Here is a 24,542-nt window from a genome sequence, read left to right on the forward strand (position 1 = left end):
TTCAATTTTCTTAAATTTACCAATGCTTTATATGTGACCCAAGATATGATCTATCCTGGAGAATGTTCCATGAGCACTTGAGAAGCAAGTGTATTCTGTTGTTTTTGGATGGAATGTCCTATAAATATCAATTAAGTCCATCTTCTTTACTGTGTCATTTAAAGCTTGTGTTTCCTTATTTATTTTCATTTTGGTTGATCTGTCCATTGGTGAAAGTGGGGTGTTAAAGTCCCCTACTATTATCGTGTTACTGTCGATGTCCCCTTTTATGGCTCTTAGCATTACGTTTTGATAGTTTGATTAATATGTGTCTTGGCATGTTTCTCCTTGGATTTATCCTGTCTGGGACTCTCTGTGCTTCCTGGACTTGATTGACAATTTCCTTTCCCATGTTAGGGAAGTTTTCAGCTATAATCTCTTCAAATATTTTCTCGGTCCCTCTCCTTTTCTCTTCTTCTGGGACCCCTATAATTCGAATGTTGCTGCATTTAATGTTGTCCCATAGGTCTCTGAGACTGTCCTCAATTCCTTTGATTCTTTTTTCTTTATTCTGCTCTTCAGTAGTTATTTCCCCTGTTTTATCTTCCCGGTCACTCATCTGTTCTTCTGCCTCAGTTATTCTGCTGTTGATTCCTTCTAGCGAACTTTTAATTTTATTTATTGTGTTGTTCATCATTGTTTGTTTGCTCTTTAGTTCTTCTAGGTCCTTGTTAAACATTTCTTGTATTTTCTCCATTCTATTTCTCAGATTTTGGATCATCTTTACTACTATTATTCTGAATTCTTTTTCAGGTAGACTGCCTATTTCCTCTTCATTTGTTTGGTCTGGTGGGTTTTTACCTTGCTCCTTCGTCTGCTGCGTGTTTATCTGTCTTCTCATTTTGCTTAACTTACTGTGTTTGGGGTCTCCTTTTCACAGGCTGCAGGTCTGCAATTCCCATTGTTTTTGGTGTCTGCCCCCAGTGGGTAAGGTTGGTTCAGTGGGTTGTGTAGGCTTCCTGGTGCAGGGGACTGGTGCCTGTGTTCTGGTGGATGAGGCTGGATCTTGTCTTTCTGGTGGGCAGGACCACGTCCGGTGTTGTGTTTTGGGTTGTCTGTGAACTTATTATGATTTTAGGCAGCCTCTCCACTAATGGGTGGGGTTGTGTTCCTGTCTTGCTAGTTGTTTGGCATGGGGTGTCCAGCACTGGAGCTTGCTGGTTGTTCAGTGGAGGTGCATCTTAGTGTTGAGACAGAGACCTCTGGGAGAGCTCTTGCCGATTGATATTACATGGGGCTGGGAGATCTCCAGTTGTCCAATGTCCTGAACTTGGCTCTCTCACCTCATAGGCTCAGACCTGACACCCGACCAGAGCACCAAGACCCTGTCAGCCACACGGCCAGGTACATGGGGAGTTTCTTGCCTTTTGGGTAGTCTGAGGTCTTCTGCTAGTATTCAGTAGGTGTTCTGTAGGAGTTGTTCCGCTTGTAGATGTACTTTTGATGTATTTGTTGGGAGGAAGGTGATATCCACATCTTACTCCTCTGCCATCTTGAAGGTTCTCCCCCCCCTTGATTATTGTCCATCGAAATCAAAGTGCGTTTAAATTTTCCCAAGAATGTGAAAAATGTCTTCCATTTCACACAAAATTGACATCAAGTTAGAAGATCTTATTTAGTTCTTATTTAATCTTGAGATTGAAAGTTTAGAGAAGAAAGCTTGTAACTCAAATATAAACTAGAGCTCCGTGTGATCCAATCTGTGTAGCGTGTCATTTTGAAGATACACAAACGTCAGGTTGTTTCCAGGCTCTCAAGCAAATGCAAAGGGTAGGAGAGTGCGTATTTAACGTGCTGCAAACATCTTTCACATCCTTTCTCCATTGCTGTTTCTCTCAGCATCCTCCACACTGATAGCAACCACCTGCTGTGTTCTGCCGCCACACTCGGTTCTCATTTTCCCACTCTCCACTCTCTTTCAGAACTCTTCAGATAACTCATCCCCACAATGTGGGCCCCTTTTTCCCTTCTTTTCTGTGCCTATATTCCCCACCTCTTAACCTACATTCATGGATTTCTGTTTCTACCTACTCAGACGGCTGGGGAGCCCAAACGCTTTGTTCAGTCTTGAGAGGAAAAGAATGGAGTCTCCAGGAAAATACAGTTTTCTCCCTTTGCCTTTCTAATGACAAATCCTTAAAGAGGAGTTTTTATAAATCCTTCATCTCTCTACAAACATATTTATAAATAAGTCACTTGGGGTTTTTAAAATTGTAGATGAATGTGTAAATTAGAAGATTATGTAGGCATAATATATGCACATCCTCATATATTTAAAGATACTTATCTTGCTAATTATTTTGCACTGTAAGGTTTTTCTTTCCCCTATAAATTCACATAGCACATAGTGCCAGGCTTTAATATAATATAATGGGTGCTTCAAAAATGTGGTTTATCAATTTACTGACAGAAAATTCAGTGTTACAATTTTAGGGAAAATTGTTTTCTATTCTCTTTTGTGTCCCTTCAAAATATACACAAAAAAATGAATTCAGACTTTATGCAAGATTCTGCTCAAATAAATTTCTGTAGACAATGGATTTTTCCACATTACTGTATAAAACTTTTGTTTCATTTTAGTTGCCTCTTTAGATGGTCATCTGAAAATGATTATGCATTTAATGAATCTAAGTGTTTATTCTCAAGGGTCACAGAAAAAATATCTGTCAGAAATGCTACAGTAAATGCATTTTTCATAATGTAAATAAGATAAAAATTTAGACTTCACTTTTTAATACAGTATACTGGACTTGAAACTAAAACATAGTTCAGAACTGGATTGTGTTCAGAAGGGGTCATTTTCTTCTATTGAAGTTTCATGCATTTCTGTTATGTTTCCAGATTTAAGCTGCTCATTATTAATACTGAGACAAAATGGTTCCTTCAGAAACTTGGGAAATAATAAACAACCTCAATTACAGAGCACTTTGGCCTGGATTTGGTCCATGAACTTATGGACATGAAGCCGTTTAGTGTGCTTAGATCTTGAGAATCCTTTCAAGGGAGTCTGTTTGGATTATGTACCCTGTGATGTGTTTGCCTCTTGCAAAGTTTAGTTTGAAGTAGTTGGGACAAGACTGTGAACAAATCCCTGAGAATCATAGAGCTGGAAAGAACCTAAAAAGGTCCTTTTTCTTAGCCCCTGTATCCAAGGAGAAGAATTTGCAAATCATTCAAGACAGACGGTTGCTGATCCTGCTTTTGTGACACATCCAAGAGTGGGAGTTCTGATTGTGCCAAAGGGACTGTTTGAGAAGAAAGCACCCAACATCCCTGTTCTCCCATCTAATTTAAAACTTATTCGATGTGAGCAATGATAGGAGAGATATCCAGTCTGTTTCTTGGGTGGTTGATGGTGTGAGGGGGTTTACCTATGACGTTGCAAAATCTGGAAGATTTGTTCATGCTCATACCATTCTTATATTTAGTTCAATTTAGTTTACTTAAAAAAAATCATAGTGTTAATCTCTTAACATTTATCTGAGTTACTTTATACCAGGGGTTGCAAAACTCAAAATTCCACAGAGGGAAGGCAGCTAATCTGAAATAAGCCAGTGAGGGGAATAGGGAGTGGTACTATCTGTGCCCAAATCGGAGAGCACCGGTCCTGTAGGATAAGAGCATTCAGATTAAATTTTGTTAAAAAAAGATAGTGCTGGACAAACAAAATGCTCAATTTTTTTTTTTTTGTGGTACGTGGGCCTCTCACTGTTGTGGCCTCTCCCGTTGCAGAGCACATGCTCCGGACGCACAGGCTCAGCGGCCATGGCTCATGGGCCCAGCCGCTCCGCGGCATGTGGGATCCTCCCAGACCGGGGCACAAACCCGTGTCCCCTGCATCGGCAGGCGGACTCTCAACCACTGCGCCACCAGGGAAGCCCCAAAATGCTCTTTTGACTGAATCTGGCCTATGAGTTTCTTTTTTGTGACCCTAGTCCAATAACCAGTGTTCCCATAGACACTTACAAAAAGCTTTAAATAATGATCCCAAGTGTATGAATTACCACTTAATCTACATTTGCAGTTTTATTTTTCTGACAAAAACACATTTTGAATGTGTAGGTTGTTTTTAATCTAGATATCCTTGCCTTGGATATTCCTTTCCAAAAAATAACTAGTGGTTGATTTAGGTCAACTAAGGTTAGCCATGTAACCCACTTTATTTTTCTTACTAGGATTTACAGCTAGATCAATACATCATAAAAGTGGATCTCTCAAGACCTTAGAATGATCTTGCCAGAGCGTGCTTTTAGAAGGACGATGTCTAAACCAAGGGAAACTAAACTTATATGCCTTTAACCAGTACATCCATGTTACATATCTGAAGGGGGCATGATTCAGCATAGTCTACATGAATGACAGCACTGTGCCCCTCTGGGGGAGTGATGGCATTCACAGGGACCACACTGTGGCTGGCACTCCATTATCGTACAGAGATGCAGCCCTGCCTTCAGGTCTAGGCTAGTATCATACATTTGGGAAGCAACTGAGTCTAAGACAACAGGGAGTTTAGGGGACTGTGGCAAACGGGAGAACGCATGTCCCACATAAGCATTCTTGTAGGCAAGATTCATTGCCAGCTTGAGATCTCTGGTGTAAACCAAGGTACGAAAGATGTTTTGCAGGTCGCTCCAGAAACTTTGTATTAGTTAGGACTCTTTTGTTTACATAAAATAGAATCCCATCTCAAAGAAAAGAGAGGCTTTCTTGGCTCACATAACTGGGTTAGCTCAGAGAATTGAAGGGGGTGCTGCAAAAATCAGGGTCATTGCTACTTGAACTAGGTACTTGACAAGGCTAAGATTCCTTCCCCACCCATCTGACCCATGCTTGGTTCTGCTTCTTCCCGGTGCAGAAAGACAGGGGAGATGGCCCCTGGCAGCCATGGTTCAAGGACCCCAGCAAAAAGGAAGCTTTTTTCCTCTCAAAATTCATATGGGAGGGATTCTTATTTGCTCTGCTTGAGGCATGTCATCAGCCTCTTAGAAGAATAACTGTTACAGACAGGGCAGGAGTTGGGGGGGACCATGGTGGAATGAGGTGGTGTGATTGGCCAGGCCTGAGTTATAAGCCCTGCACACTTGCCTGTTCCTCATGAGCTTGAAGAATGGAATGGAGTGGGTGAAGGGTTTATTATCAGAAGAAGAGGGACTAAGAAAGCTTGCTGGGCAGAACAATTTAGCTCTCCAGTCTACTGCCTTCTCAAGTTTCCCTGAAGCGTAGGTTGCCCTCACTATTTTTTTCTACCTCTTTCCCCTTGATAGCAAAGGGAATGCCCCATGACCAAAATTTGCTGGAAATTTTACAAATTACGGGTTCGCTTGGCTTAACAGATGGGAAGATTATTTTTATTTATGGCAAAATTGAGTCATGTTAATTGTGTTAATTATGAGTTGCTACTGTCTTGGGTTCAAATTCCTCTTAAAAATTCAAGCTGCTGAATTATGCTCTCAGAAATATTCTGAAAGTGAAACAAGTAAGAGTCACTTATCATATTCTCTGTAAAAGACAATTGGCTGCACCAAAGAGCTGCTTGAGGCTACTTCTGAGGGACTTTATTCTAGAAGAAGGGCTGCAGTGGACAGAAATGAAGTGTTCTGAAAATTAAAACCAAATAAAAATTAGTGAATTTCAGCTACTGGGGCTCTTAGAACTGGGTGAAAGGCAAGATGAAGTAATAAGGTAGCTATGTATTTACAATAGGGACCTTAATTTTGATAATTCTGGTCCAGATTAGTCTTATTGATGTAAAGATTTTTAGTCAAATTAAACATACTGTATAGTATAATATCTGTTTGCTTAAAAAATTCTGCTCTTAGTACTAACTAGTTTATTTGTGTTTTCTGGTGAACTAATTTGATTCGTTCTGATAAAAAGTTTTTAAAATTATAAGTAATGTATTTCTCTGTATTTTATTAATTTTTCTAAGTCTCAACTGCATGATCTTTTAAGGTACTACCTCACTTGCCTCTCTCCCCTCAAAAATAAAGGCAGCCCCACCCAGATATGATTCCATCCTGCTCCTGAATCAAACAGCTGTTTAAGTATAGTTCAGATATCTGTTTTCCAGAAATACCTTAGAAGGATTCTTCTATTGAACAAAAAGTAGTTAGAAAACTGCTAATGACACCAATTATAAAATCCGTGATCCTATTACTTTGTTGTTGTTTTCAAATCTGCTTAGCTTTTCAAATTTGAGGGACTATAATATCATTTGTTTGGTTTAGTGAACTAAATTCTCATCACAGTAATAATTTGTTGTTGATTGCTTTGATTTAGATGTTGTATAAGGAGCTTTCTAAAGCCTTCTCATCTAGTTAAACAAAATAAAGTCTCACTTTATGCAGATACTTCTAGAAGGTTTCTTCTACTTGCAGTTAAACAAATAAAGAGTAATAAAAGTGAAAAACTAAAATGGTTTGTATTTTTTCTAGTATGTAAATGTGATGTGTGTGGAATAATACTCCAGTTTATAATCTGCAAGAGGCCTGAAGCTTTATTTTTGTTTTATTCATGCAAATACTGAAAGATAAGAAATGACAAAATATCTTAGCTTTGTAATTTAAATTTCTAGGGAAAAATGCGTTTTTCAAAAGGGAAGAGAGGGTTTCTACAATGGAGCTTTCATCTGATATCAAACTTTGGTTTATAAAGCATTGATTTATTTACATAAATCAGAACTGTCTCTAGCTAGGATGATTTAGGCAGTAACCTCCATTGTTGGTTTTAGGAAGTTCTGAAATATTTCTTAACAAAAATATGTATCCCATTGTTCATTGCTGAAATTCATCATTTGCTTTTCATTACTTTTATTAGTTATTACTTTCTCTTTCTGTCTTTTAAAAATACTACTACTGTTGGGAATGTAAATTGGTGCTGTCACTGTGGAAAACATGGAGGTTCCTTAAAAAACTAAAAATAGAGTTACCGTATGATCCAGCAATCCCACACCTGGGCATACATCTGGAGAAAACTCTAATTTGAAAAGATACATGCACCCCAGTGTTCATTGCAGCACTATTTACAATAGCCTAGATGTGGAAGCAACCTAAATGTCCTTCGACAGATGAATGAATAAAGAAGATGTGGTATATATATACAATGGAATACTACTCAGCCATAAAAAAGAATGAAATAATGCTATTTGCAGCAACCTGAATGGACCTGTGGATTATCATACTAACTGAAATAAGTCAGACAGAGAAAGACAAATATCATATGATATCACTTATTTGCGGAATCTAAAATAGAATAGTAATGGACTTATTTACAAAACAGAAACAAACTCACAGACATAGAAAACAAACTTATGGTTATCAAAGGGGGAAGGGGGTGAGGAATAAATTAGGAGTTTAGGATTAGCAGATACAAGCTACTACATATAAGACAGATGAACAACAAGGTCCTACTGTATAGCACAGGGAACTATATTCACAATCTTGTAATAACCTATAATGGAAAAGAATAACTGAATCACTTTGCTGTACACCTGAAAGTAACATGACATTGTAAATTAACTATACTTCAATTAAAAAAGAAGAGTAAGAGACACCAAGAAAAATAAAATAAAACAAAAAATCACATATGCAAATAGAGAATTCTATAGCTTCAAACTCATTCTTCAAAAATTAAGAAGAAATTAAGGCATTCCCAGGTAAACATAAACCAAGAGAATTTGTCACTCACAAACTAGACAGTGCATTTAAGCAAGAAATGAAATAAAAGATATCTAGATTGGAAATGAAGAAGTAAAAGTATCTCTATTTGCAGATGACATAATTGTGTATATAAGAAAATCTTGAGGAATCCACCATAAAATGATTATAAGTAATAAACACATTCAGCAAGTTTGCAGGATATAACGTCTATGTAAAAAAATCCCTTGTATTTCCACACAGTAGCAATGACCAATCTGAAAACAAAATTAAAATATAAATATTAGGAGAAACTTGTTAATTTCTGCAAAGAAAGATGTCCAAAGTAGTCTTTTGGCATTTTGAATACGTTGTTCCATTGCCTTCTGGCCTCCATCATTCCTGTTGAAAAATCCATCGTTAATCTTACTGAAGATTCCTTGTAGGTAATCAGTCACTTCTCTTTTGCTACATTTAAGGTTTGCTTTGTCTTTAGACAGTTTGATTATGACATGTCTAGACTTGGATACCTTTGAGTTTGTCCTACGTGGAGTATACTGAGATTCTTTTTTTTTTGCGGTACACGGGCCTCTCACTGTTGTGGCCTCTCCCGTTGCAGAGCACAGGTCCAGATGCGCAGGCTCAGCGGCCATGGCTCACGGGCCCAGCCGCTCCGCAACATGTGAGATCTTCCCAGACCGGGGCATGAACCCGTGTCCCCTGCATCGGCAGGCGGACTCTCAACCACTGCACCACCAGGGAAGCCCCTATACTGAGATTCTTTGAAATATATTATAGATTAATGTTTCCCATCAAATTTGGGAAGTTTAGAGCCATTATTTTTTTAAATATTTCTCCCCTCTCCATCTGGGACTCCCATTATGCGTATGTTGATCTCTTAAGTTTCTGTTTATTTTTCTTCATTCTTTTTAATTTCTTTTCCTCAGACTGGATAATCTCAATTGACCTACCCTGCAGTTCACTGACTCTTTCTTGTATTAAGTCAAATATGCTGTTCTAGTGAATTAAAAAAAATTTTTTTTGGTTATCTTAATTTTCAACTCCAGAATTTCTACTGGTTCTTTCTTTTTTTTCTTTTTTTTTTTTGCGGTACGCGGGCCTCTCACTGCTGTGGCCTCTCCCATTGCGGAGCACAGGCTCCAGACGCGCAGGCTCCACGGCCATGGCTCATGGGCCCAGCCACTCTGCAGCATGTGGGATCTTCCCGGACTGGAGCACGAACCCGTGTCCCCTGCATCGGCAGGCGGACTCTCAACCACTGTGCCACCAGGGAAGCCCTACTGGTTCTTTTTTAAAAAATTATTTTTATTAATATTCTTTTTTATGTGAGATCTTATTCTCATACTTCTTTAATTCTCTAAACATGCTTTACTTTTGTTCTCTGAACATATTTATAATAAATAAATTATTTAACTAGTTAGTGAGCCATAGTCTGGGCTTCCTCCAGGACTGTTTCTATTAAACATTTTATTTCTTGTGTATGCGAAATACTTTCCTATTTCTTTGTGTGTCTCAAAACTTTTTTGTTGGAAAACTGGGCGTTTTAAGTAATATAATATGTCAGTTCTGAAAATCACATGCCTACTCTCCCCAGGGTTTGTTATTGTTGTTTGTTATTGTTGTTGCTGCTGCTGGTTTGTTTAGTGAATGTTCTAGACTAATTCTGTAAAGTCTGTATTCTTTGTTGTATGCAGCCTCTGAAATCCCTGCTCAGTTGCTTGGTCATCAGCTAATGATTGGACAGAGATTTCCATAAATGCCTTGAACCAGTTTCCAAGCTTTTGATGAAGGACTCTGTGTATGTGTTGGGGCACCCCTTCAATGCTCTAGAAATTGATAACTCTGCCTTAGCCTTCATTTTATGCTTGTGCAGAGCCTCAAGGTCAGCCAGAAGTGAGATATAATGACCTTCTCAGGTCTTCCCTGGGCATGCACATAGCCCTGCATTGTGTATGTGTCCCTCTAGAGCCCCAGGAATATATCATAACTTTTCAAACCCCCTCATAGACATATCATTCCACAGATGTTTATTGTAAGATTTTGTTCACCGTCTTGTTTGCCTCCTAGCATTGCAGGTTAGGGCAACTGTAATATTAGACACTTAACACTGATTTTTTTTTTGTTTTTCAGTAAACACCATGCGGAGAGGCTCTTTGCACTGAGTAAACTCTGAGTCAGGTCAGACAATGATAAGTGCTCAGAGTGGGGCTTTTCCAGGTAGCTTCCAGACAGATCAGAGAAGTACATTTCTTTGGGCTTTTTGGGGAGCTCCAAACCCAATTGTTGCTAGTCTCCTGGTTGCTAGTTTGCACAGTCACACTTACTGTGGTTGCAAGGCTATTGTCTTTCAAGGCTACAGTGGAGTTGGGAATGATTAGGTTAAAATATCATAAAGCTCACTGTTTATACTGATACTCAGCCATTTTTCTTGACTAAGCACTCCTTGGACTGTTGTGAGCCTTTGGATAACTTCTAGGGTTTTAAAAAATTTGATTTTTACTATATTTGCCACTGTTCCCATTGTTCTTGTGGAGAAGTAAATTTTAAAGGTCCTTATCCCACCATCTTTATTTTTAATTAGTATTTTCCCTTAAGACAAATGAGACTGGAAGCATATGAAATTTCCCAGTGCCCAATGGAGAGGGGGCAGATTGAGTTTGGATGAGGAGGCTGTACAGAAAGGAACTGGAGACAAATTTTGCGCATTTACATTTCTTTGTTTAGTTTTTTATTGTAGCAATGTAATACAGAAATAGCCATAGAGTATATATAGGCGGAACTTACATTTAAAAATCTTTATATAGCATTCTATGAAGCTTTGCCATTTGGTTTTCTGTTGCACTGAAGATGGGGGGAGAGTGAGCACATATTAGAGGATAGTATATTAAGACAACTGGTAGAAAGAGAGAATATTTAAGTTAAAAAAGTAGATATAACAATCACCAGGTGCCAGTGGAGCACACTGCAGTACTCACTTTTCATAGGCTGTCGCTAAATCAAAATGAAAATGCTAATTTGTTCTCTGTATCCTTTGCTTTTCAAAACAAGAATGCCTAATATATTTTAGAAGGTTTTCTATCAAAAAACAATAAAATGTTTAATGTTTGATACTTAAAGTCATAGACTTCATTTACCTAGAGCATTTATGGCTAAGAAATTTATATTCAAATGACATTGCTAATGGGATAGTGCTATATAACTGGTGACAAATTCTGTTGAGCAGAAATATTCTATAATAATCCAGCTCCCATAGCCCAAGGCTCCAGACTGGCCATAGCACCAGGCTGGTTCCTGTGAACCAGCCTCCAAGCCAGCTCCTGTGAACTCAGGCTCCCAATCCACCCCTGCTCTTGACTGGACCCAGATGCCAGACCAACCCCAGTGATTCCCAGTGCCTGGTCAGCCCCTGTGGACACAGGATCCAAGTTCACCCATGCAGGCATGACATCACCAAAGGAAATTGGTAAAGCTCCAATGACCGGCCCTAAAGAAATAGAGATCTATGTACTTTCTGACAAAGCATTCAGAATAACCTGCTTAAAGAAATGTGGTGAAATACAAGAAAACAAAGATAGACAACTAAATGAAATTAGGAAAACAATGCATGAACAAAATAGGAAGTTCAACAAAGAAATAGAAACCATTAAAAAAAACAAACGAAATCCTAGGGTCAATGAGTACAATAACTGAATTGAAGGTTCATTAGAAAGCTTCCATAGCAGATTCAACCAAGCAGAAGCAAGAATTGATTAACTAGAAAAAAAGTCATTTGAAATCATCCAGTTAGAGGAGCAAAAAGAAAAAAGAATGAAAAAGAGTGAAGAAAACCTACATGAAGTATGGGATACCATTAAAAGAATCTACTCATTATTAAAGTCCCAGAAGGAGAAGAGAGGGATAAAAAAAAGGTGCAGAAAGCTTATTTAAAGAAATAATGGCTAAGAATTCTCAAATCTGGGGAAAGATTTGGACATCCATGTTCCTGGAGCTAATAGGTCACCCCAGAATTTCAGACCAAAATGGTCTTATCCAAGACATATTAAAATAAAACTGTCTAAAATCAAAGACAAAGAGAAAAATTTAAAAGCACCAAGAAAAAAAAATCCTCACAATAAGGGAAACCCCATAAGGCTATCAGCAGATTCCTCAGCATAAACTTTGCAGCCCAGGAGAGAGTGGAATGATATATAAAAGTGCTGAAAGAAGAAAAGAAAAAATCCTGCCAACCAAGAATACTTCACTGGCAAAGTTGTCTTTCAGAAATGAGGGAGAGATACTTTCCCAAACAAACAAAAGCTGATGGAATTTATCACCACTAGACCTGCCTTACAAGAAATGCTGAAAGGAGTTCTTCAAGCTGAAAAGAAAAGACACTAATTAGCAACATGAAAACATATGAAAAGATAAAACATACTGGTAAAGGTAAGTATATAGTCAATTTCAGAACACTTTAATACTGTAATATGGTGATGTGTTAATTGTTTAACTCTAGTATAGAGTTTAAAATGCAAAAGTACTAAACATAACTATAGCTACAATATTTTGTTAATGAATACACAATATAAAAAGAGGTATTGTGATATCAAAAACAAAATATGGGGCAAGGAGTAAATGGGTAGAATTTTGGGTATGTGATCAAATGGGTATGTGATCAAAGTTAAGTTGTTATCAACTTAAAATAAGCTGTTATATCGTTAAGATGTTTTATGTAAGCCTCATAGTAACCAAAAAGCAAAAACTTATAGGATATACACAAAAGATAGAAAGGAGGGAATCAGAGCATACCACATGGAAAACCATCAATTCACAAGGAAAGACAGGAAAAGAGGAAGAAAGGGACAAAGGAACTACAAAGCAGCCAGAAAGCAATGAATAAGATGACATTATTAAATCCTTACCTATCAATAATTACTTTAAATGTTAATGGATTAAATTCTCCAGACAAAAGGCACAGAGTAGTTGAATGGATTAAAAAACAAGACCCAACTATATACTGCTGATAAGAGACTCATTTCAGTTTTAAGGACACATGTAGACCTCAAGTGAAGGGATGGAAAGATATATTTCACACACATGGAAACCAAAAGAAAGCAAGAGTGTTCTTATATCAGACAAAGTAGACTTTAAACCAATAAATGTAACATGAAACAAAGTTAATCATAATGATAAAAGAGTCAATTCATCATGAAGATATAATAATTGTAAATATATATGCATCCAACATCAGAGCACCTAAGCAAATGCTAACAGATCTGAAGGTATAAGTAGGCAATACAATAATAGTAGTGGAATTCAATACCTCTCTCTCAACAATGGATAGATAATCCAGATGGAAGATCAATAAGAAAACATTGGATGTGAACTATACGTTAAACCAAATGGACTTACCAGACCTATACAGAACATTCCTACCAACAGCAGCAGAATGCATTCTTCTCAAGCATACCTGGAACATTCTCCATGTGTGATAGATCATATATTAGGTCACCAAAAAACCTTAGAATATCTAAGAACATTAATTATACCAAATATCTTTTCCAACCACAATGGTATGAAACTAGAAATCAATAACAGGAGGAAAACTGGAAAATTCCCAAATGTGTGGAAATTAAACAACACACTCCTGAATAAACAAAGGGTCAAAGACGAAATCAAAAGAGGAATCTAAAAATAGCTTGAAAGAAACACACATGGAAACACAACACACTAAAACTTATGGGATGCAACAAAAGCAGTTCTAAGAGGGAAGTTTATAATTATAAATGCTTACATTAAGAAAAAGAAAGATTACAAATAACCTAACTTTAAAACTCAAGGAACTAGAAGAAGAAGAACAAACTAAGCCCAAAGTTAGAAGATGGAAGGAAATAGAGATCAGAGCAGAAATGAGCAAAATAGAAACCAGAAAGACAATAGAAAAAAACCAATGAAATGAAAAGTTGTTTTTTTAAAAAAGATAAACAAAATTGACAAACCTTTAGCTAGCCTAAGAGTAAAAGGTAGAATTCTCAAACAAAGTCAGAGATGAAAACAGAGACATAACAGCTGACATCACAGAAATACAAAGGATCATAAGAGACTACTGTGAACCTTAATATGCCAACAAGTTGAATAACCTAGAAAAACTTTTTTAGAAATATGCAGTGTAGCAAGATGGAATCATGAAGAAATAGAAACTTTGAACAGACCAATAACAGTAAAGAAATTGAATCAGTAATCAGAAACCTTTCAACAAAGAAAATCCTGGGACCAGATGGTTTCACTGGTGAATTCTACCAGATATTTAAAAATTATCACCTTTTCATCCTTTTCAAACTCTTCTAAAAAAATTAGAGAGGAGGGAACATTCCCAAATTCATTTTACAAGGCCAGCATTACACTGATAACAAGCCAGGCTAAGGACACCACAAAACTATGGACTAATATCCCTGTTGAATATAGATGCAAAACTTCTCAACAGAATACTAGAAAACTGAATTCAACAGCATATTAAAAGGATCATACACGATGTTCAAATAGGATTACCCCCGAAATGCAGGGATGATTCAACATATGCAAATCAATAAATGTGATACACCACAGTAATGGAATAAAAGATAAAAATCATTTGATCATCTCAATAGGTGCAGAAAAAGCATTTGACAGAATTCAACATTCTTTCAAGATAAAAACTCTCAACTAAATTGAGTATAAAAAGAATGTACCTCAACATAATAAATGCCATATATAATAAAACCACAGCTAACATCATACTCAATGGTGAAAGCTTTAAAGCTTTCCCACTAAAATCAGGAATAAGACAAGAGTGCCCACTTTTACCACTTCCATTCAACATAATACTGGAAGTCCAAGCCAGAGCAGTTAGGCAAGGAAAAGAAATAAAAGCCATCCATATTTGAGAGGAAGAAGTAAAATTGTCTCTGTTTGTAGATGATATGATCTTACATATAGAAAATCCTAAAGAATCTACCAAAAAACTGTTGGAACTAATCAACAAATTCCCTAAAGTTGCAGGATACAAAATGAAAGTACAGAGAGCAGTTGTGTTTCTATACACTAGCAACAAAATATCTGAAAAAGAAATAAAAAATACAATTTAATTTACAATAACATCGAAACCAATAAAATACTTAGAAATAAATTTAACCAAGGAGGTGAAAGATCTGTACACTGGAAATTACAAGGCATTGAAGAGGAAATTGAAGAAGACACAAATAAGTGGAAAGATATACCATGTTCTTGGATCAGAAGAATTAATACTGTTAAAATGAACATACTACCGAAAGCCATCTATAGATCCAATGCAACCCCTATTAAAATTTCAATGGCATTTTTCACAAAAATAGAAAAAAAAATCCTAAAATTTGTAAGGAACTACAGAAGAACTTGAGCAGCTGAAGCAATCCTGAGAAAGAAGAACAAAGCTGGAGGCATCATACTACCTGATTTCAAGAGAAGAAAAGGGAACCCTTATACACTGTCAGTGGAAATGTAAGTTGGTGCAGCCACCATGGAAAACAGTATAAAGTTTCCTTTAAAAATTAAAAACAGAACTACCATATGATTTGGCAGTCCCACTTCTGGGTATAACTTCAGTATCTGTGGGGGATTGATTCCAGGACCCCTTGCATTTACCAAAATCCATGAATACTCAAGTCCCATATTTGGTTCTCTGTATCCTGTGGGTTTCAAATCTGTGGATTCAACTAACCCTGGATGGAAATTTCAATACATAGTTGGTTGAATTTGCAGGTGTGAAACCCTTGAATACAGAGGGCTAGTTGTATTTATTGAAAAAGAAAATCTGTGTCAAAGTGGATCCACACAGTTCTAACCCAAGTTGTTCAAAGGTCAACTATATACCCAAAGGAAATGCAATCACTATCTCAAAGAGATATCTGCACTTCCAAGGCAATTGCCAAGGCATGGAAAAACTTGTGTCTATCTATGGATGAATAGATAAAGATGTGGTATATTTTCACAATGGAATATTATTCAGCTTTAAAAGAGAAGGAAATCCTGCCTTTTGTGACAAGATAGATAGACCTTGAGAGCACTGTGCTAAGTGAAATAAGTCAGAGAAAGACAAATACTATATGTTCTCACTTATATATGGAATCTATAAAAACAACCTCATAGAAATAGAGAGTACATGGGACTTCCCTGGTGGTGCAGTGGTTAAGAATCCACCTGCCAATGCAGGGGACACGGGTTCAATCCTTGGTCTGGGAAGACCCCACATGCTGCAGAGCAACTAAGCCCATGTGCCACAACTACTGAAGCCCACGCACCGCAACTACTGAACCCACGCGCTGCAACTACTGAAACCCGCGTGCTCTAGGGCCCATGTGCCGCAACTACTGAGCCCGCATGCTGCAACTACTGAAGCCTGTGCATCTAGAGCCCATGCTCTGCAACAAGAGAAGCCACTGCAATGAGAAGCCTGTGCACTGCAACAAAGGGTAGCCCCCGCTTGCCACAACTAGAGAAAGCCTGCTCGCAGCAACGAAGACCTAATGCAGCCAAAAATAAATGAAAAATAAATAAATAAATAAAAATTTTAAAAAGAGAAAAAAAATAGAGAGTAGAATGGTGGTTACCTGGGACTATGGGGTAGAGGAAATGGAGAGATGTTGGCCAAAGGGTATAAACTTCCAGTTATAAGATGGGTAAGTTCTGGGCATCTAATATACAGCACAGTGACTATAGGTAACGGTACTGTATTAAGTATTTACAAGTTGTTAATAGAGTAAATCTTAAATGTTATCACCACAAAGTATACTTTTTTCCACAAGTATTTGAGGTGATGGATATGTTGATGGATGTGTTAACTAAACTTACTGTGGTAATCATTTCACAATATATACATGTGTCAAATCATCACATTGCACACCTTAATCTTATATATGTTATATGTCAATTATATCTCTGTAAAGCTGGGAAAAAAGAGACATTAGATTAAAAAGTAAGGAGATTTTTATAGAGTTTGTAATATTTCAATTGGTTCATTAATTGTGACAAATGTACAATACTAGTGTAAGATATTAACAATAGAGGAATCTAGCTGTGGGATATATGTGAACTCCCTGTACTATCTTTGCAACTTTTTTGTAAATATAAAAGGGTAGACTACATTTGACCCTTGAACAATGCAGGGGATGGGGCACCAACCCTCCCCGCAGTTGAAAATCCAAGTGTAGCTTTACAGCCATCCCCCTGTATCCATGGTTTTGCATCTGGGGATTCAACCAACTGAGGATCGTGTAGTACTGTAGTATGTATTTAGTGAAGAAGATCTGCTTATGAGTGGACCCACACAGTTCATACCCCTGTTGTTCAAGGGTCAATTGTATTCTAAAATAATAATTTGAAATAAAGAAAATATTTAAGATGACTGGATCCCATTTGAGTTATAGGTCCTCTCTCAGAAAAAAAGGATTGATGTGCTGAGACTCCTAGATAAAAAATAATTTCTAGCTAGATAGTCACATACATAAATATTTCTATAGATATTTCTATAAATGTCTTTTCAGTAGTGTTGAATCAAGTTGCTCTTAGAATACTAGCCATTTAATACAAATGCAATTAGCCATTTTGATATTAAAAGTTTGCTATTTCTTTATGTAGTGTACTGGCAGGTTACAATGGTACCATCTTTGCATATGGACAAACAGGCAGCGGTAAGACATTCACCATCACAGGTGGGGCAGAGCGCTACAGTGACAGAGGCATTATCCCAAGGACACTGTCATACATTTTTGAGCAATTACAAAAGGTATGAAGCTTTAAGTTCATTTTATATTTGATATATTTAGCAGAAATTTACTGTGGGCGGAAAATTTATCGTGACATTTTGTTATATTATACCTAAATGAGGAAATATTGTGTAGTAACTCTGGCGTTTACATTTAAGGAAAGTTTGGGATTTTGCTGAAGAGGTGAAAATCCAGAAGGTGCTTCTCATTAAAGGGGATGCTACTTCAGCAAAGGCTCAAAGGGAGTTTGTTCTGATACACCCATGGAGGTTAAAACACATTTTACCAACTTTTATATTTGTCATTAAATTGAAGAGTATCCTTTTGCCAAAATGGACCTTTGTTTTAGCTACTAAAGCACTGAATAGGATAATGTGGTTGTGCTTTTTCACACTTTTAATGGAAGCCCAGAGGAATTTACCACAGTAAAAATCCTATTGCAATTAATATTATTATAAAGGGGAGTTTCCTATCTATATTATATGCATCATTTATTGTGTGGTTCCAAATGCCTGTTGCTTTATCAAGATTTAATAAAACTAACAATGTAGGTACCTCTATCCCCATTTTATAGTTGGGAAGACTGAGTCTTGGGATATATTTATTTTCCTCTGCATCCTCATAAGTAGCTGATCTGGAGCTTCCATCCCAGGTCTGTGTGATGCCAAACTCTGTGCTTTTTAACCACTACATACCCTGCCTCTGGGTATCAGACTGGCTTTATTTTAATGGTTGTATTTAAACAAACTCTATGTAATGTGTCACTTAACTTCTCTGGGTTTCAGTTCTGCCCTCTGTGAAAGTAGGGACTAAATTGTACTAGAGGATCTCCAGCGTCCCTACTAGTTCCAACAATTCTTTGGTTGTAGCAATTCTGTATAACAAATGTCCTAACTAGGTCAGTGTAACAGTCTTTCCAAAATATCTCAGCTGTATGCTGCTTGCATTCTGAGTTGCAAAGATGAGAAGTTGCTGAGATCTGCATAATTCTAATTTCCACCCATAAAGTAGCAATTACCCATTAGTTCAGCTCATCACTCACTAGCGCAAACATGCCAGCTCTACATGCCAGAAAATTTGGAAAAGCAAGGATAGCGTATAGTGTATACGTTGGATCCAAATCCTTTCTTTTCATTTACTCATTTATTTCTGACATTAGCTCTTCTGTTTTGTTCCCAGATTTCGCCAACTGAGAATATAATTTCTAATAGTTTTTGTTGCTGTGGCCTAATGTGGGAGCGTGCTGTCTTGGGAAAATCATTGAAGTTGGTGCAGGCCAACCTGGTTCTAAGTGCACTACTTACAGGATGTGGCCTTGGGCAGTTCCTTAATGCCTCAGGCTTGTGGAGTAGCTGTGAGAGTTGAATATACTGTATTTAAAGATACTGTCCAGTTCCTGGCACATAGGAGATGCTCAAAACATGATAGTTATTACTATTGCCATTAATATCCATATATATATGCGTGTGGCCAAATGATTGCTGAACAATGTCAAAGAACCCTTTGAAACTCAGAACAAATGAAGCTAATTCCCCTGATTAAGTTAAACAGAATAAACAAATTCTTTCCTAATAGAAAATCTATTTGTCTCTTTTTAAATTTTGTCTATGGTTACCAAAACACAGTTTTAAAAGTCTAAATATCTCCCAAGTACCTACCATCTGTTGGGTTCATTATTTTATATCTGTTTGTCATTGACATTACTCTAAACCCCATTTCATTCCGAATGATTCTAAATAACTTCTTGGTTTGGAGAGAGCCCATCAGATCAGCTTATAGCCAGGATAACTCCTTGTAGATGAACAGATTAACACAATGGGGTACAACACATTAGTTATAACCCGACTGAGCTATGGTGAAACAAGTCAGAGGCAACTTTGAAGTTCTTCATGAAGTTTGTCCTCATTGTTAGCTGAAAAATGCTGACAGGTACTCAGATGCTCCCAGTTGATTACTTTAGAGGACACATGGTGCTCTCCAGAATCCTTAAAGGAAACATTTGACTTATGCAATGTATTTATTTCAAGATAAACTAAGAACTAGTGCATACTGGGTCCTAAAATGCCTGTGAGTGTGATAGGAGCACATTTGCAAAGATTTTAAAAGAAGAAAATTGATTCCATTTATTTTAGAAATCACTGCTCATTATTTTTGAGTATTGTAAGGTTCATACTTGTTTGGGGGCAAGAGAAAAGGCTGTCTGCAGCAAACATGTGTGTTACATTACAGCCTGGCAGTCCTGAAGAGTGAAAAAGGAGTAATAAGGAAAGGTAGCTGCCACATAGCTCAGTGAATTTTAAGTGTGTATTCCAATAAAAGCCCAGAAAATGCAGAAGCCAGAGGAGCCAAAGGCATTATCCCTATCATCTCTGGGCAATGGACTTGCCATTTTCCTGACTTTTTATTATTTCTCCTAGTTTCTGAAAGAAGAGAGTTTCTCCACTGCTGATGAACGTAGAAGTTGGCTGCTCTTTTTGCCTTTCTTTTCCTTTCCTTTTGTATTCACATACTGAATTCTCTATTTGGAGGCTTTCAGAAATAATAATAATAAAAATAATAACAGCAATAATAATAACATCAGCAACAGCAATGATTTATTGGTGCCTATTAGCAGGCCACACATTTTTGGTAGGATTTAAAATACAGAACCTTATTCCTCTGTCACAACAGTTCTGCCATATTCTAAAGGTTGTTATCCCCAATTTCGTGATTAAACAACTGAGGTTAAGGGTGCAGGATCACTCAGTTATAAAGGCAGATCCAGTGTTCTAACCCAGTTTTGTCTGATGCTAAGAGGAACTCATAAATGTATGCTAAAATCTCAAACCATAATCTATGGGATATTTCACATATGTTCAGATAAGTTTTAGAAATACGTTGTTTTAAACAGGATCTCAGGATGGTGCTGGGTGATTCCCCATGGGCTTTAACTTGCTCTGAGAATCTTTCAGAGATGGACAGTATGCATGCTGATCATGGAACACTTTTTTCCACAAGTATTTTAAGTAATATTTTAGGAAACACTGGATTAGACTAAAGGCCACTCAGAGTCTGTCTAGTGTTTGTAGTCTCTGATTCCTGCACTAATTCAAGCTATAATCCCCCAAATTATGCTGATATGATGCCATTACTAAATGAGGTTACTTTAGTAGTGATAGACTGTTGATAGCTCTATCGATATAATTGATAGACCGTCTGTCAGCATAAGCAGCCAGAGTCTCCCACATCAACAGGCTTTCTGGCATTTGGTTGGGAAAAACCTGATTAGTAAAGATTCAGTCCATGCTGTCACCTTCACAGAATACCAAACATGGAATTTCAGCTGTAGCTTGAGTGTTTTACTACAGCCATGTGCTGGCTGAGAGCTGCCTTAGTTTTTCATGTATTATTTCATTTTTATGAAATGGTAGTATCTTTATTTGGATAGTTTGAGACATTTTAGGACCAGAGAATCATATTCGTTTTAATCTGAAGAATGCCGAGGGAGTCATTATCCAGTTTCTTCACCTTAATGAGTGTGGAAACAGAGGCCTGACTTGGTAGGGGCTCAGAGCTAGTATGACTAGCATTCCAGCTTTGGATTTGCAGGCCACTGTTCTCTCCCCCATCTCTGTGACCTGGTCTTCTCCTTCTTTGAATAACACCTGTCAGATGGATTGTCCTGGATATAGATGAGAATCCTTTCTGTGAATATCCACTCTGACAATCTGCCGACCTTCTTGCCAGAAGACACAAATATATTCTCCTCTTATAAGGAGCAATACTCTAATATTCAGAGAAATGGAAGCATTTGTGTTTTGGGGGAAGCAAGAAGTGCTATTATTGATATTTGGTATTGAAAAAGTGAGCTTGGAATTTTCTCGAGACCTGAACAAATTCCCTGTTTCATTCCGTCTCAGAGGGAGTGGGTCCTTTTTGTCTGTTGGCAGAACTGAGACTAGGACCAGTCACCTTGACTTTTATCCTAATTACATTGATGCCTATATTATTGCACTTCAGCAATGACCCACAGAAAATACCTCTCCCTAACCAACAGTTGAATATCCCTAATTTGCCACTTGGGCAAGGAAAATTAACCCAACAGGTAAGGTACAGGTAGTGAACTGTTAGTGTCCACTCTTACTGTTACCTGATTGATCTAAACTATTTATGTTCCCTGGAATTCACTTTCCATATCTATTTATTGTCTGTTATCTGTCACTGGAAATTTGAATATTTAGAAAAGTTAAAAAGGAATTAGGATTGAAGATGGTAACTCTTTGGCTACTGAAATTTTTAAACTGAAGTAAGAATTCTGTGTTCTTTTTTCTGTCTGGAAAGTAAAAAATGGTGTGTTATACAGTTCTGCAACCAAGTTGGCTCATTTTAAGTGTATATTGACTTTTTATGTATAATGTGGAACTAATAAAAAATAACAGACTGAAGTTGCTTGTAATCATGGGTGTTGGCCATTGGGGGAAAAAAAAGCCTCATACATATGGTAACTGGCAACTTGAAAGTGTCACGAACTGAAAATGTAAACCATACAAAGTGAGAGAGTGAAGGAGGGAAACTGTGAGGAAACTAGTGATAAATGTGTTCATCTTTCTCTAAGCCGAATCGTGATTTATAGCCATTTAATAATGTCTTTCTCTTTCCCAATCAGGACAGCAGCAAAATATATACAACGCACATTTCCTATTTGGAAATCTACAATGAATGTGGTTATGATCTATTGGATCCAAGACATGAAGCCTCCAGTTTGGAAGATTTGCCGTGAGTAGCAGAACAACAAAGAATGGGGGAAAATTACTTTCAGATGTTCCCTTCATTTGTTTTCTTTGAAACTTTGTATGTTTCTGGTCTCAGTCATAATTAACAAATACTGGATAACAGAATCTTTTTGCAATATAGTGGATATTTTTTTCAGTTACAACAAATAGACAGTAGTGATGGGACCCAAAACTGCTTGAAATTCATTTCTTGAGACAATCTTTTTTGGAGTCGGCACGAACCAATGCAGTGAATATTCTCGGAGAGTGGGCGCTGAGAGGATTGATGGGATGTGACAGTACTACTTTGCTCTTGCCACATGAAACCCTTTTACTCCTCTAGTTGTGGCCTTTCTCTGAAGAAGGTATTCAAATTAGCAATAAAAGAATCTGAAAGAGAGAAAATAAAACTTTTACGTTTTCCCCAAACGCTTCTCTGCTGTTATTGACTAATATTGACACGCATTTGGTCAGACTGGCACTGAGTGTTTCGTAACTGAAATGTAAATAGAGTCTTCAGAGCTTATCTCTTAATGGAATAAGTTACTCTGCAAGCATTTATATAACATTACTCGCTGCTTGTTTGAATATTTGCCTAAATTATACATATATTAATTAGTAACAATTCATATACTTTTGTCCAGACATCTTCAGAATGTTGGTAGAGCCAAGAAAATGCATTGTAATATTTTTCTTATTAAATATTCTAAAGCAGTTTAAAGTATATATTAATCCTCTACCAAAAAAGTCAACAACCATTTGCTTATTTTAATTTGCAAAGGAAACAAGAAGAGATAATAAAGAAAATAGGTTATATAACCTTTATATACATTCTTCTGTTAATGTTAAGAGTTTTTACATCTCGTCTTTTTTTATGCTAACAATATTTACTAGAGGGAGTTAGAAAAGGGGATTATTGTTGGCACTGTTAATATGTGTATAAAAGTTAAGAGAAAGGAAAGATTACTGACTCCATGGAAGAAATTGATTTTAAAGAAGCTATTGGAAATAACTTCAGGAAAAGGAAGCACTTTCCTCATAGGAAGGATAGAAACAGCGGCATTAAATACATAAAGGCCACGTGTTGAGGAGTCATGTGAAGTAAAAGCAGGAAGGCCAGCTGAAGCCAGCTTTTGAGGGATTTGAATGACAGGCTTTTGGTGTGAGATTGATCTTTATTCTAACAGGCTTCTTAATTAGTTTTCTAGCCTCCAGTCTAACCTGTATACCTCTAGGCTAACTCTTGTTTAAAATCGTTTTTAACAAGTCATATCTACACGGAAGAGCTTGATAGCTTGTTTAGTAATAATCCAGAAATGAAGGGCTTGGCTATGATGAACATGGAGGAGAGAGAAATCTGAGAGATATGCAATAAATAAATAGAAAGAAAGAAGGGAAGGAAGGAAGGAAGAGAGAGAGGGAGAAAGAGAGAAAAGGAAAAAAAGAAAGACTGAAAGAAAGATTATGCCTAGCACCTTGGACTTGATTGGTTTTGCAAAGAAGGTGAATCACAGCAAGTTGGTGCTCTAGTCATTTTACTGACTGAGGAGATGAAGCTCAGAGAGGTAGGACTTGCCCAGGGTTTCAAAACTAATTGGTTAATGGTAGAACAAGGATTAAAAACAAGATACTCTCACCCTCATGCCAGAATAGCAAAAATAGCTTCACGATTTTACCACGGGACCTAGAGAATTAAGGAGTCGTTGACATAAAAGGGAGATTTCCATTAGAAAACTTGAGTGGGTGGTGGTGATGCGTTTCACATATATAACTTGGGTGTCTGAGAATACTGTACCAGATGTTTACATTTACATACATTGCTCAGAGGAAAGCAGTATGCCTTAATTGCATTGGTAGTCTCTCTTCCACCTATGCCAAAGTAAGTCCTTAAAATTTTTAGAAATTATCTGTTAAATTGAAACATGAAGGAGACATTTTGAAGATGAGAGTGGGGAGAGCAACATGAGCCCTGTGAGTCTGAGTCTAATTGATATAATTAGGTGCAGCCTAACTATGGGAAGAGAAAAGTCCTTTGACCTCTAAGAGAGGTAGTGGGATATAGAGAAAAGAACACTTGATTAGAAGTCAGGAAATTTGGGTTCTAGCCCCAGACCTGCAATCTTAGATAATTTTTTTCACTTTTCTGGGTTTCTTTTTGTGTGTAAAATGTGGACATTGAATTATATAATATTTAACAACCACCTAACCTCCAATGTCTAGAGTTCAAAGATTAGTGACCTCGTAAGATAGGATTTATTTGGTGGCTCTTCTCCCCTTCACAAAAGAATAAGAAGTGATCTAGATGTTTTCTATTGTCCTGCTAGAGATAGCCTTAAGCCACT

The 24,542-nt window shown here is 37.2% G+C and overlaps 1 protein-coding gene across 1 annotated transcript in view; it reads left to right on the plus strand.

Moving 5' to 3' along the window:
* The window catches only part of KIF6 (kinesin family member 6), a 377,832-nt gene that overhangs the window by 61,442 nt on the left and 291,848 nt on the right, over positions 1 to 24,542 (plus strand). Inside the window, exons 4-5 of the mRNA XM_029243281.1 lie at positions 17,322 to 17,469; positions 22,095 to 22,204. Of these exons, the coding sequence (XP_029099114.1) occupies positions 17,322 to 17,469; positions 22,095 to 22,204 (258 nt within the window). The remainder of the gene's footprint in view (positions 1 to 17,321; positions 17,470 to 22,094; positions 22,205 to 24,542) is intronic.

Source organism: Monodon monoceros, unplaced genomic scaffold (assembly GCF_005190385.1).
Source record: "Monodon monoceros isolate NGI ecotype Baffin Bay Population unplaced genomic scaffold, NGI_Narwhal_1 Super_Scaffold_3, whole genome shotgun sequence".
Taxonomy (NCBI): domain Eukaryota; kingdom Metazoa; phylum Chordata; class Mammalia; order Artiodactyla; family Monodontidae; genus Monodon; species Monodon monoceros.